Source organism: Tyto alba, unplaced genomic scaffold (genome assembly GCF_018691265.1).
Source record: "Tyto alba isolate M040663 unplaced genomic scaffold, T.alba_DEE_v4.0 Super-Scaffold_1000006, whole genome shotgun sequence".
Lineage (NCBI taxonomy): Eukaryota > Metazoa > Chordata > Aves > Strigiformes > Tytonidae > Tyto > Tyto alba.
The window spans coordinates 7,212,603-7,226,635 of record NW_024881272.1 but is presented as its reverse complement, the minus strand read 5'-3'; the positions used below and the strand labels follow the sequence as shown (position 1 = coordinate 7,226,635).

Here is a 14,033-nt window from a genome sequence, read left to right as displayed (position 1 = left end):
CCTCACTTGAAACAGGGAATTCATCTCCCATGATGTGTCGTGGCAAGGACCTCTGATGACACATCTCCATTTGCCATCGAGAAGAAGGAAAGGGAACAATCATGGGAGATAAAGCTTGATCCCATGCTTCGCTGAAAGGGAGCAAGAGCATCAGGCAGTCAGTTGAGAAGCCCTGTGAAGCACTACGGCTCCGTTTGTAATGAAAACGTTGACATAATTCCATGTTCAGCTAATATATTTTCAGTTTGGAAGTGCTCAGAGCTTTGACAGGGTATTAACATTTTCTTTGGAAGGCAATAATTTTCCCAAAAGTCTAATTGAGTTGAAAATCAGACTCCTTATTTAAAAAAATAGTGTAAGTGAAAATTTTAAGCCAGGACAGGCTTTAAAATTTAAGATTGACTGCTCCTCTGATTACCTGCTTCCCATTACTCAGAATCACTATCATTCAGGACACAGACACACCCTAAAATTCTTCTGTAAAGATAAATAGTGCACTCACAAAGTTCCTTAGGGATAAAAGAGCTGTGGAATATGTTCCTGATGCTACTTCAGCTCTTGGAAGGGCAGGAAGGCAGTGTAGGTATATAGGATAAAAATGAAATCACAGTTCAAGAAACAGATAAAAATCACAGTGGTTTTATCTCTAAATTAAAAAAAAAAAAATAATCAGGTTTTCAACAACATCTCTTCCACCCCCCTGATCAAACAGGAAAAAAATCACTTTTGAGAAGGTTTTTATTCAGCAAGTAACCAATCAGGCAGGTGAACTGAGGGCAAGAAAGGTAGAAAGGGTTTAGAGCAGAAAGGGAGACAGAAAGTTAATATAATCTCCATCTGTACTATTTCACGTACCTATAGCTCACAACTGTTCCTGAGTTAATGGCTTCTTTGTCTTCTTTATTTCCTTTTTTACACATTACCTCCAGATTAGGCACTTGAAAATAAAGTGTCTATGTGGACATCAAGGCTTTAACTGGCATTAACACACTCCCGTAAATATGCAGTGCTATAGCTCTGCTGATAACCCCTCAAGTATGACTGTACCTAAGACAGCCTATAGCTTGTCTGTACAGCACTGTTGGCTCAAGTAATGTTGCTCTTGGTTTGAGTTCTGCCCACACGCACGTAAAACCTCTTAACTTGAGCACAGTGGCACTTTTAACTCAGTTTGACTCGCCTGGGAAGGAGACAGACTAAAATATAAGTGAAGTCCTTAGTCCCTTCTGTAATTCCTTCCATGTGCCCAGGCAAGATAAATTCTCCAATGGTAAAGAAATCTGTAGCTCAGTTTACAGTGGTGCCTAAGAATCATGCTAAGAAATGCCATACATGAAGGTATGCAACATCAGTCATGTAAGGGAAATGTCACTGTGTGGCATTTCCACACCAGCCAAACTAACTCAAGAGGGGTAATTTGAGTGGAACTGGGCAACTGTTTTTTAAGGAGCACTAGTTTTGCCAGAAAATAAAGTTTTGGAAGAATAAAACACTCTGTGAAATTGATATTTCAAATCTAGAGAACAGTTATAGCCAAAAAACATGGGAAAGAATGTTGAAAATGTCAAGATACTTCTTTTTCACGACTTTCAAGGAAAAAAAAATAACTTGTCAACTCTTCATTTCTAAACAGCATTTTTCACGTTGGAACTCACTTGAACTCTTGAAAACAAAGGGAGAAGTTTTCAGAGGGTAAAACAATAAAAAAAATTAAGTGAAATATGTTCAGTTGATCTGAAACTAATTCTCCTATTTTCTGATTTTGTTAGATTTCTCTTTAAAAAATAAAGTATAGTTTATATTATGGTGAAAGAAATTGCTTTTTTCTATCTTGATCACCTTATTGGAAAAAAAAATTATTCATAGAGCCATAAACTTGAGAAGACATAACTCAAACTAGCTTTACAATAAAGTCACTACTACAGAAAGCCAGTAAATATCTGCATCTGGTTGGGTAGGATTTAAGTTGCAGTAGTAAGAAAGAAAAATAAACCATAAGTAACATAACCAATTGACTGTATCTCAACAGAGAACAGGCTTTAACAAACTAAATCAGAATTAGCAAAATGTGCAGATTCCTTTCTGTTCCTTTTTTTTTTTGTTTGTTTCTTGTCTGATCTTGGCCATTCAGAGTATGCTTTCTATCCCTGGCTAATAATAGGAGTAGGAACTCTGCTCTGGAGTATTTTGTATCTGTCATCACACCTGATGCATTTGGTATGATTTCTCTTTGGCATGTGAAACTCTCCTACAGACTGTACTTCTTTCTTTTTCGGGTCTTGTAGATGAGAAAGCATAATAGTGTGATATAAAACTGCCGTTCAGGAAACTGAATCTACATGGTGTCTAAGAAGCATGAAATCTTTCCCTGAGTACATGCTTATGCACCACTTGAATTTTACAAATCTCCTTAAAATGAGACTTAAGTAAAATTTAAGGAATATTCCTTGAGCTGGCTCTAGGCTTATAAGTTACATTTTTTTCTGAAAATGCCATTTTACCATCAGGCTCAGTTGCCTTGCTGAACTTCCTCTGTATTTTCTTATTTAGTGTTTATAGAAAGCCTGACACAGCGAGGCTTTGAAATGCTGTGAAGCCTTCTTGCATTAATACTAATGACTGTTAATAAAAAAAATGTAGCTGTTCACTTGTGTTTTGCTGGCTCACTGCCCCAAAAGCCTCCCTCTACCAGGTCCAGCAAACTTTGCCATCAGTTGCCCTTCTCTGCTATACAGGATTTCTATCTGTTGTTAAGTCACATTCATTTTCCATCCCAATCCATTTTCACTATGCCTTTTTTTCATACACAACATCTAATTAACTTATTGAGCTTTTTTTCCACAGTAGGTCATTAAGACTAAAAAAAGGTCATCTGGCTATCCCCAATTTTTATATTTGAGCAGAAAATGGAAGATCTATAGTAGCATTATACAGAAATAGTCATTTTGTGAGCAGGAGAACTTAAGAAATTTGTTTTCTTGTAGTTTTGTGGATTCTTTGGCATCTGATACTGTTGTTGAGCTAATTTAGTGGGCTTTCCCCCCCTTTGCCCTGGGAAGAAGGAAGGGCAGTCAGAAAACCATCAGTCCATACTTTTAAAGATTGCAGATTCCCAAAAGACACATTTAGGCGTCAACAGGATTTCCAGAAACCTAAGTGCCAAAGTGATATTGCTATTGTAGGTACTTTTAAAATTTCACTTGGCATCTCTCTGCATCTCAAGTCAAAGCAGAACTTTGAAGATGTTTACAGAACTTTAGAAATCTGCCTGCAAACGTCCCCAGTGACACTGGAATGTTCAAGAAAGAAATATTTTTCCTAATGGGTAGCTTATCCTATATACTCCTAATGTTTGGGGGGGAGGGCGGGGAGGGAGGGAAAGGGCTGGGTTTCATTGCAGCATTCTCAGAAACATCTATAAATAGGCAAAACAGAAACTTGGCATTTAGTCTCTGTTACTTTCCCAAACGGACTGCAGGAATTTGCACAGACAAATCTCCTACTGAAGCCTGCAAGGATTTTATCATGAAAGGTCACAGTCCTGCACTGAGAATTAATCTCCCATCCAAAGACAGCTATAAGAACTTGCAGCTTTAGAGTGTAAGAGAAGGATGCAAAGCAGGTAAATAATGACATAAGGCCAGGGAAAATGTGTATTCATGATGATACATGACCTGGCAGAATACATTAGTAGACCCAATGACAGCCATTTATGACCTGTGACTGCATATCAAATATGACATATGGTGCATTTAAAATATATGTGACTGGGCACACTGCATGTCATTTGTGACACATCACCACTGTTTCTTGCAGAAGATGGGATTAAATGACTCACCCCAACAAAATTCCTGAGAAATTCCCTGGAGGATTCAATGTCTGTATTGGAGAGCTCAATGTAGTCTCCCATCATGCCCTCTTCTGTGGCTGGCACCTCCCGGTAGAAGTGTTTGGCCCTGGCGTAGAACTGCATCTCCCCATTGATAACTTGACTTGTCAAAGCGTAAAGTTTCACTGCAAGCAGACAAATCGCTATTTTATTGTTAATGACAGATATTTCTCATTTAGTTTGTTGCCCTGGAGGCACGATGGTGAAGATCTATGAACTTAACTTGAGCCTGCAAATCACAAAATCTCTGTTTCTAAACCAAAAGTGGAAAGAAAGGTGTTGGATTTAATTCTGCAAGACCTTGAAGGGATACAGCTCCCTTTGGGCAAATTCAGTGTCTCCCAGGCTCAGACATTGTTTTTGTCATCACACTGTGTTTTCATGTCAGTGAAAAATCATTTCAAGTTTGAAGTGAACATGTATGCCTAAGAGAGCAAGGGGTTTGATTTGCTCCCAGAAAAGCTGTGAGCAGCATTTATTACTCTGCAAGGTCATCATTTCCACTATCACAAACCTAACTTTTCTGCAGATTTCCATATATGCTTTCTAGCCATTGACAGCTGCACAGAGTGCACACCGAGAAGAGAGCGGATGAATGAGGCACTTGCCCTGGTTTATTTTTAGTGATACTGTACAGTCTGTGGCATTGTAAGTAAGCTGAACCAAAGAGCAGATGGTAGTCTCAGGCCTAAATGAGTATACAGCAAGGGGAGACAATTCAGAAGAGACAGTCCTAAATTTTCATCTATCACAGATCAAGGAGCGAGATAATCAGTGGGTGATATACTGGAAAGTTCCTGTGTGTCAGAGGCTTGGATGTTTCTTTTCATTGCTTGGCTATTTTGCTGGTAATATACAGCAATCTTAAGTTTGAAGCTGCTTTATTAAAACCCGTGAGCTTTGCTGGGTAAAGGGTTTCCCCTATTCTTTAAAAAAATGAGCTCTGTCCTCTGCATCCTGGGTTTTTCTATACTCGATGTGCATTGGCATATCAAAAGCAGTTGTTCTGCAGCTCAAAAGTTTGGATTGAGGCAGGCCACAAACAGTTTGCTTGGAAACCAGCACGTCTGACTGTCTCATGTGCTCATACGAGCGTTCAGGCATTTTCTTGTGTATATGACAGACCTTCCAACAAAAATACAACTACAAGCCTGTCTGTGAAAGCTAAGCAATAAGGAAGGATGGAGTCACACTGGGAACAAGTCTTTGTGAGCACCACCTTGCAGTGTGAGACCAGCTCTGCTGCGGACTCCCAGTGTGCTCAAGGAACTGGAAATGATCCAGCAGCAAACACCTTTTGGGTTAGTAACGACAGAAAGGGAGAGCTCCCTGCCGGCTGCGTACACAGAAGGACCAGGGAGCAGTGCTTTGTCACTGCATCTTTAAACTTCCACGGGAGCACTGCCGGTTGCTGCTGAGAAGGGTCTGAACAGGCCATGCCTTGCTTATGCTGGCTGGGGAACAGGAATTATGCCCTCCATGCAGAGGATGAGAGCTAGGCCAGAGGCCCTGAATATAAGCCTGGAATGTATTTATTAAGGGCAAGCAAGCTCAGCAGGGAATGATAAGTGTGTGCCTGCCCATCCTCAGCAGGAGAATGACATTTTGGAGGCAAATGAGGGGGGGACAAAGGAAGTAGGATGGAGAATAATTACCACCAAGGACCACTCGGAACAGAATAGTGCTATTGGGTTACACATAAGCAGCATGCCCGGCATATCCTTCATCCAACAAAAGCAGCATTACCAGCCCCTCTTGTCATCACCTGCTTAAGTCAACTGCCGAACGGATACTATTAAAGCTTTAATCCATTACACATTTATGTTATGCCTGCGAAATTTATACCACAAGAAGCACTGAGCCCAGCAAGGGTCAAACCTGGGAGTTTTACACACTACACTGATTATATTCACATACTCAGAAGAAACCATTTAGCTGAAGAAATTAATATGAAGGGGGCAGCAACCAATCCCCAGCACAACTTGGCTAGGGTGGCTCCCAGAGCCTGGGAAAAAGACTCCATCAGTGGCTGTGATTCTGCCAGTAAATGATCTCCATCTTCCCCGGGGAGTGGCACCATCTTGTTTTTTCCGTGTCTCTTTTTTCTCCATTTCGGATGCCAGCCTGTCTGGTGAACAGAACTGAATCTCTGCATGTTGGCTTTGCAAGATGTTCCATATAAAAGTCAGCGATGATTTCTAGGGCTTGTTTAATGGACCTATCAAGGGACAATGATTTATCCCATTTTGCTAGATTGAAGAGAAAGGCATTTACAGACTGTCTGCACACTAGAACAGGGAGTTGCAGGCAGCTGGCAGCATGAACAACAAATATCCAGAGTCATTCTACTCAAAACATGAGCCTGTCCTGAGACAACACATGGGGACGATATGCTGTTCAGGATATCAGATCTGTAGTGTGCGCTCTCGAATTTCTCACTCAGAACCAGTATCAGGCTTGCAGAATGCCTGCTGGGACTTGCATGCATACACCAGCTGACTGCGGCTCCTCCCAGGCCAGCTGGGGCCCCAGAGCCCTGCCTTACGTGCTGGCATCTGAAACCAGCTCTGGGCTTAGCATCAATGCATCAAACTTTGCACAAATCTCCCACCTGAGGACATGCAAGGACACAGGCTAAAGTAAAGGGTGGCACTGTACCTGAAGACTTCTCCTGTGGACCCACAGTGTAACTCATGCGGTGTGAGATCTACAGAGATGATTTGCACTTCTTGCTCCCTCAGTGTTACTCCTCCCTCTCATGAATTTGCCACACTGCCAACTCTCCCAATGCACAACACAATTTTCCAGACACAGCCAATCAACCTCACCTCTGATCTGCCTCCCAGCTGTGCCTGGCATGCAGGCTCCAGCAGCAGGACCAGAGGGAGAGGGAGGTTTGCCAGCTTGCAGGAACTACCCAAAAAGAGAAGTGCGGGGAGACACACGTGTCCTTGGTGGCAGTTAGTGTTGCAGCTCTGCTGCAGCATGCCTTACCCCTCATCACAGGACCTGTCTAGCCAGAGGCATCTCCCTTTCCATAACCCATATGGGACTATCTCGTGCATCCGGAAATGAAATACTTGTGAGGTCTGTTACAGATACACAGCCTGATTTCAATGAACTTTGTAAAATAGGGCATAGGCAGGATAGGATGATGGAGGCTGCAAGTCTCTCAGACATCGCGGGGCGGGGCCAACTGTCTTTCACAAAGTTTTCAGTGTTAAGGCAGGTAACCTGTAAGGTTTAAGGTTAGAAAGTTAGAAAGTAAGTAAGAAGAAACTTTTTTTATGGCACACTTGGTCTCTCAGCTGAATCTGCTGGCAAGACCCCCAAGTAGAGATGGTTAAAACAAACCTACTGCAAAAGCAGGCTGAGAACAGGAATTGGATCCCCAAAGGTTGCTCCACAGACATAAGACATTAATTTTCAGTAGCTGGAAACACAGCCTGGATGCAGTGGTGATCTACAGCTGAATGCCAACCTCTGGACTAGACAGAGAGTACCTACCCAAGGCCTTTGGCCTTGCAAATTTCAAAACATTATCTTTAATATTTTCTGATGGATCAGTTCAAAATTTCGTTTCCCTGTGCATCTGATCTAAATCTCTAGAGAAATGGACCACTTTACATGTAAGGCTGGGTGAAATCCCAAACTGCAGTACACTGTCTTACAGCTCTCGGTTGCAGGGTTTACTCAGCTAAATTTCCCTGGCAGAAGTAAATGTTGCAAGTAATTTTTTGGAAGTTTTTATTTGTGAACATTATTCTGTGGCTCCAACTGCTTTCTGCAAGATATTGAACTAATTCCAGTTTGGCTGAGTATTGCCTTTTAAATGCAACATCTGCTTTGTGCATCAGTTGAAAAGCAGTTATCTGGGTGCAGGATAGAATTCACCTCTCTACTGTGGTCCGAGAACCATTTACATTCTGTTTTATAGAGGATGAACAGCAGCCCACTCCCAAAGCAGATTTTGCTTACAGACACGTGCCTCACACACAGGAATATTTGTCTCTACGGACCCATCATCTAAGTTTTCCACTGCAGATCTCGTCCCACTGGCACTGAGTCCCACAGCCCATGTAAACACATGCATAATTTCTAGCATCTGAGTAGCTCCATTAAAGTCCACTGGGCTTCAGGGCATTCATACACATTTAAGTACATTGTTGGATCAGGGCCTAAAGTTACTCATGTCTTTTATTTATAAATGCTACCCTGGTCTGTAAAAGTGACATGTTTCTCTTAACAGGCTGTGATACCAGATATGCTCAGCTCATAAGTAAACATGCCTAAAAGCACTCCACCACCGAACCTAGCAGTGGAGTGGGGTGAGTGTGGAGTTAGCATAGCTTGAAGCAAGCTTTCTACCTTGCTGGCCCTGGGCTGCACTGCAAGTTTCAGCGTGAGGCTTGATTTCAGTGCTATTATTCATGTTTAGGTTAAGCACATGCTTAACTACCCTGCTCAGTCACAGTCTTAGTGTTGCTTTAGTCCTTTAGTACTGTTTACACAGAGATATCTGGATCTAGTCTTGAGGCTCGAGAAGTTAATTTCACTTCTGCTGAGTTCCACTCTGAACTGAACTGGAAAATGTCATTCTGCAGAGCTGTTCAGACCTGCCACATTCTGGCCTCTCCATCATAGGGAGCACTGGATCACAGGATAATCCAAGTTGGAAGGAACCTAAGAAGGTCTATAGTCCAAATTTTTGCTCAAAGCAGGGACAGACATGAGGTCAGATGAAATTCATCAGGACTTTACTCAGCTAGGTTTTGAAAGCCTCCAGTGATGGAGAATTGTACAACCTCCCTGGGCAGCCTGTTCTAATGCCAGACTGTCCTCATGGGGAAAGAGTTTTTCCTCACAGCCAGTCTGAACTGATTTTGTTTCCATGTATGGCCACTGTCTCTTGTCCTCCTGCCTCACACCTCTGTGCAAAGCTCAGCTCCATCTTCCTCACGATCTTCTGGTAGGTATTGGCAGGCTGATAGTTGGTCTCCCTGAAGCTGTTTCTTCCAGCTGAACATGCCCCATTCCCTTTGTCTCTCTTCACAGGGTATATGCTCCAGTTCCCTCACCACCTCATCCAACTCACTCCATGTCATTTCCTGCACTGGGAGTTCAAGACTCCATGCATACGGTGTAATGACTGCTGCATAAAAGGGGATAGACACTTCCCTCGACCAACTACCTACGCTTTTGTTACCACAGCCCAGAGCATTGTTGGCTACCTTTGCTGCCAGGACACACCGCCGGTTCACGTTCAGTTGCTGTGTACCAAATCCTATCAGCAGGGCTGCTCCCCGGCCGGCCATTGCCCAGACCATGCTGCTGTTGCCAAAGGTTCTTCCTTTCCAGGTACAGGACTTGGCATTTGACTATGAATTTCAGTGAATTTGAATTTCACTAGGTTCCCACTGTCTCTTTTCCCCAGCCTATTTAGATGCCTCTGGGTGGCAATCCTGACCTAGAACTTGCAGACAGGTTCTTGCCAGTTGGCCGCAATCTGCAAATGTGATGAGCAAGCAGTCCTTCACCTCCTCCAGGTTATTGATAAAGATGTTAAACAGAGTAGGTCCCAGGACAGTCCCTTGCAGTATGCCACTGACCTCGAGATTTGACCACGACTTTCTGAGCCCAATTACCCAACCACTTTTTACCCAGACCATTAAATCCTAGCATGCTGTGAAGCTTCTTGGATGTGTATCATAGCACATGACCTACCCCACAGTACCTGTCCTTATGCACACTTTTACTTCATCACAATAATCATGGAGTAACAGACATACTGCATGTTCACATGAAGGCTGGACTCACAGTATCTTTTTCATGGAGTCAAACTAATTTGGATAGGCTGGCAATAAGCTTGTAAGTTCTTTAGTGAAGTTTTAATGATTCAGGTCATGAAAATCCTGGCAGAGGGGATCTTTAGTCTGATAGGAACATTTTACAAAGCTTGTTGGCTGGCAATGGAAATATAAATAAAATTCAGAAAAGAAATAAAATAGTTTTACATGAGTGAAGCAATTAGGCCTGGAAACAGCTTAATGATGGACTGATGGATTCTCAGTCACTTGTAGCCCTTAAACCAAGGTATTTTCTGCCTTCATAAATAGATACTGTGATCCAGTCATAAGTTACAAGCACGATGCAGGAACTTTTACATTAAATTCTAAGCTAGATGTTCACAATGGTACCTTCCAGCCTTAAAATGATCTCTTAGTACTTACACCAACAGTTAACACTGTAGGAAATCCTGCTCAGTTTCTAATATGTTGTGTTTATTTTCAAAACAAATGAAAGAATAACATTTTCATAGACTTCTTGAGATTCCATCCACCTATAATTGACTTTCCTTCCTTTCCATCTTTCCTTCTTTTCCATCATTCACAGCTACCTACCACTAGGGATAGGAGTATTTATCTTCCATGTTTCATTTTAAATAGCTGCAGATATTGCTGCATTTGAAAAGCCATATCAAAATACTGCGATAACATGGAAATGCTTTTTCACTTTACAAGACTCATGAATTCTACCATTTTGAGCAGAATTCTCACTGGGGTCTGTGTATTTACACACAGCTGGGTAAAATAATCCACTTGCCTAAACAGATCATTCAATTAGGAAGGAGCCTGCAAAAATTCACTCTGAAGAGTAGTTTAACAGGTTACATAGACACATCCTTTCCATCTTAAATTCCTACAGTTCTAACACTGAGTGGAAGACGAACAATTCTGCTTCAAAAGTGATGTGATAATGTAAGACAGACTTGAGTCAAATCTACTTTTTAGCTATATTGTTCTGGGGAAATTTTGTTTCTTATTCAGGGTCTAATTTTCAGAAGAAATTAAATTCACTTTCTGTATCTAAAAAAAAACGTCTTGGCATCCTGTACCAGAGGCTTTCACTGAAATATGGCTACAAACAAACATTTTGGAAGCATTTTCCTCACAGATAACAAACAGTAGTTTAGACAGTCTGCTGCAGAGACTCTTGAGAAAAAATTTTAAAAACATTACCTTTCAGGCACTTGTCTAAAACAATACAAATGACAAAGCTAAGGACACACTGAATGACAACAAAACAGGTATCAGGCAACAGAAAGTAAGGCCTGTCAGCTTTGCTAGTTTTGCATTTGTCCTTCCAAGTTCCAAGCAGGTCAATGAATGTTTTACTTAAACAGTGACAAAAAAAAGGAACCATCAGCCAGAAGCCAAACTTCCTTTCACTCTTGTGGTCTTTCCCTTGCCACGCTCTAACAATCTGTGGTGTAATTAGGTAAAACAACAGGATACTGAATTAGAGTGAGCTGAGAGAGTACAGAATGGTTTAGCTAGCACCGTAGTCTCTCTAGCCAGGCTTCTCAAAACTACTACTTATTGTCATTAATGTGTCTGCACTCTTCCACCTAACATGATACGTCTTTCCGGAGGACGGTCACACATGCACACAGATGCTCCTGCCCACCAGCTACTTACCCAGGGGAAGCTTTTCCAGGAGATAAAGGTAACTCTGAAAGAAGTCATTTCGGATCGCCTTGTGCAAGACGAAGGACATACTGTGCCGACAGAGTTCTTCATCTGTCTTGTGCCAGCGTGACTTAAAGGCCAAATGTGCTGCTTTATACGCCATGATGACGACCTTTTTTTGCAAGGGTGGACAGTTGTTGCGGCTGGTGCTCTCTGAAGGACCTGGCCTTCTGAAGAGGCAGAGGCAGTGTCGTTTAAATTGTGGCAATGTGCTGTCATTCTATATTGGGGTGTGTGTACAGAGCAGCGTAGGAGGCGGAGGCGGGTGAGAGGGGAGTGAGAAATGCTGGCTGTTGGCACTGGCTCAGAGTAATCTCTGGAGTGTTGCCCTCTGAAATAAGCAGGTGCTGGAAAGTGATAAAAAACCAGGAAATTGCTTAGCCAGAGTAAAAGTGTATCTACTCCAAAAAAGAGTGGCTTTAATTCAATTACACTTTTCCTAATCTATTCAGCCTTCACTTCAAAGGAACTCAGATATTATCCAGGATCTCCCATCTTCCTCTTTTATATCTTACAGGGTGATTTTGTTTCTCTGTCTCTCCCTCACTACTTGTTTTTCAGTCCAGGGCACCCAAGAGGAAGGCCAGAAGACAGAATATGGACATGCCTCCACAAAAACTGTGTATCCTAATAAACTGTGATTATAACAAGCAAAGAGAAAGCAACAGATTCAATTTCATGCTTTGCCACTGTGTACGGCAGGGCAAGCCACTATGTACTACAGTCTGACGAGGTTCATTTAATCTGTCTCAGTGGTACAGACTATCTCATCAGCAAAGGCTTGCTGGAAGAAATTGATGTCTGGGAACACAGAAATGGTAAAGCCAGAGAAGGGTAAGAGCTTTTTTCTTTAGCTAACAAAATACACAGAAGAACAAAAGGAGACAAACTGCCCATTAACAAACTTAGACAAATATATTGAGTGGAAAAGAGATGGAGGTTCAGGCCACTACAGTGGGCAAAATTCTAGAAAAGGGGGAGTAGGGTGAGAAGCTGAAGTGCTTCTAGGATGAAGAATTCTAAGCTGCTGAAGAGAGGTGTACATCAAAAGTATGTCCCATCCCAGAGGAGGATCAGGCCCTCAAAGGAGGAGAGACAGATGTTGCTTCAAAACCTTGTTTGCCCCTGGTAGTTGAGGCACTCAGTGGGGTACAGCTTCAAGCCTCCTGAGTTGCAAAGGTACCCGGCAAGGGGATGGGGGCTTTGTACTGACTACACTGACCTCCACACATTGTGCCTGTGAGGGTTTCCTTTTTTCAAGGTGTTTATTCCAGCTATCTGCAGTGTAAGCACACTATAACGCAGAAACACATGATCAGAAAGTTGGATGTTTTCAATACAAAAGGGCTGTCATATGTCCTGAGCAGTACTGCAACTCCCAACAAATGTCTGATCGAGTTTTTGAGAGCAGAACAAAGACCTAGCCTCCACCAAGGAAAATAGCTGGTAATTCAGCTACAGATGATGCTAAGCAGCATTTAGCAGTGCATCAACTAAAGCATATTTTCCAACATGACTCGCTTCCTTGGAGCAGACAATCTCTGTATCTCTGCTTTGATATTACTTATTAAAAGTATCTAGGGGCTAAACCACCACTGAGTATTACTGCCTTTCCTGTTTCCTCGACTACCATGCTGTACTACTCATTCTCACCTAACGGCATTGGCACGCTGCTCCCCGAGCTGTTCCAGTCTACAGGATCATGCAAACATGTTGGTGAACAGATTAGTGAAAAAATCTTATTCAGAAAAATATACTTGTTTTTCTTTAAAGTGGGATCAGTTCCCCAAACCAGCCCACAGCTGACACAAGGGAATTTGTTATGTGCTACAACAGCCACCTGGGGTGGCAGTGTGGAGGACGTAGCCATACAGCCACAATACACAGTGGCCTTACCAATAATGCAGAGCTCCTCACTGCATCCTGTCAGAGAGGTGTGCTGGAGGGGGTTCCACGACAGCCAAAGGTAATCTAAGTACTGGAAGATATGCCTCTACACTCCCACCCCTCCCTGCTCACACATTCCCATTGTTGGGGTCTCCGATGAGCCATTTCAGCTTGCTACATCAGTTGGCTTCTTCTGTCTGGTCAGCGCCATGAACCAGCTCAGTGCAGAGCTGACAACTGCCAGGGAAGTGCAGGAAGGGAGGCAGAAATGTGCAGCTGAGGATGGGGTGGGGACAGTGGGATCATGGCAGTGGTTAGATCAGTTCTAGTGCCACTGTACCAAAGTCTGAGCCCTTCCTTGAACAGAAGGAGATGTTCTTCACGCAGCCTTAGAAATTTCAGCCAGCCCTTGAAATAACTCCATCTGAAATTTCTTCTTGGTTATCTATCTATCAGAGAAACACCAGGCCCTCTCCAACTAATTTTGAAATATCTGAGCCCAGACACAATCCTGGTGTATGTCTTGGTTTTCTTACAAATCTGGCCCTTTCTGTTTGCTTATCTATTTTCAGCCACTTGCCAGTTAGTGTGCCAGGAACTGGATGCATCCAGACAGCACGTTAACGCTTTGGGAAGACATTGCACAAGCTCACTTTGTCACCGACAAAAGACACCCCTAGGAACTCAGAGCCCACCTGTTCTGCATTTGACACCACGTTTCACATTTG

At 42.6% G+C, this 14,033-nt stretch overlaps 1 protein-coding gene across 2 annotated transcripts in view; it reads right to left on the bottom strand.

The window, feature by feature from the left end:
• Positions 1-14,033, bottom strand: part of NTMT2 (N-terminal Xaa-Pro-Lys N-methyltransferase 2) — a 62,980-nt gene that overhangs the window by 36,154 nt on the left and 12,793 nt on the right. The window contains exons 1-2 of one of the 2 annotated variants that reach the window (XM_032998607.2): positions 6,548-6,615; positions 3,839-4,014 (exon numbers count right to left, since the gene is read on the bottom strand). In XM_032998607.2, coding sequence (XP_032854498.1) covers positions 3,839-4,014; positions 6,548-6,584 — 213 coding nt within the window. In that variant the 5' untranslated portion in view covers positions 6,585-6,615. Of the gene's footprint in view, positions 1-3,838; positions 4,015-6,547; positions 6,616-14,033 lie in introns of those variants that run through there. The other variant, XR_006164679.1, reaches the window with a different exon arrangement.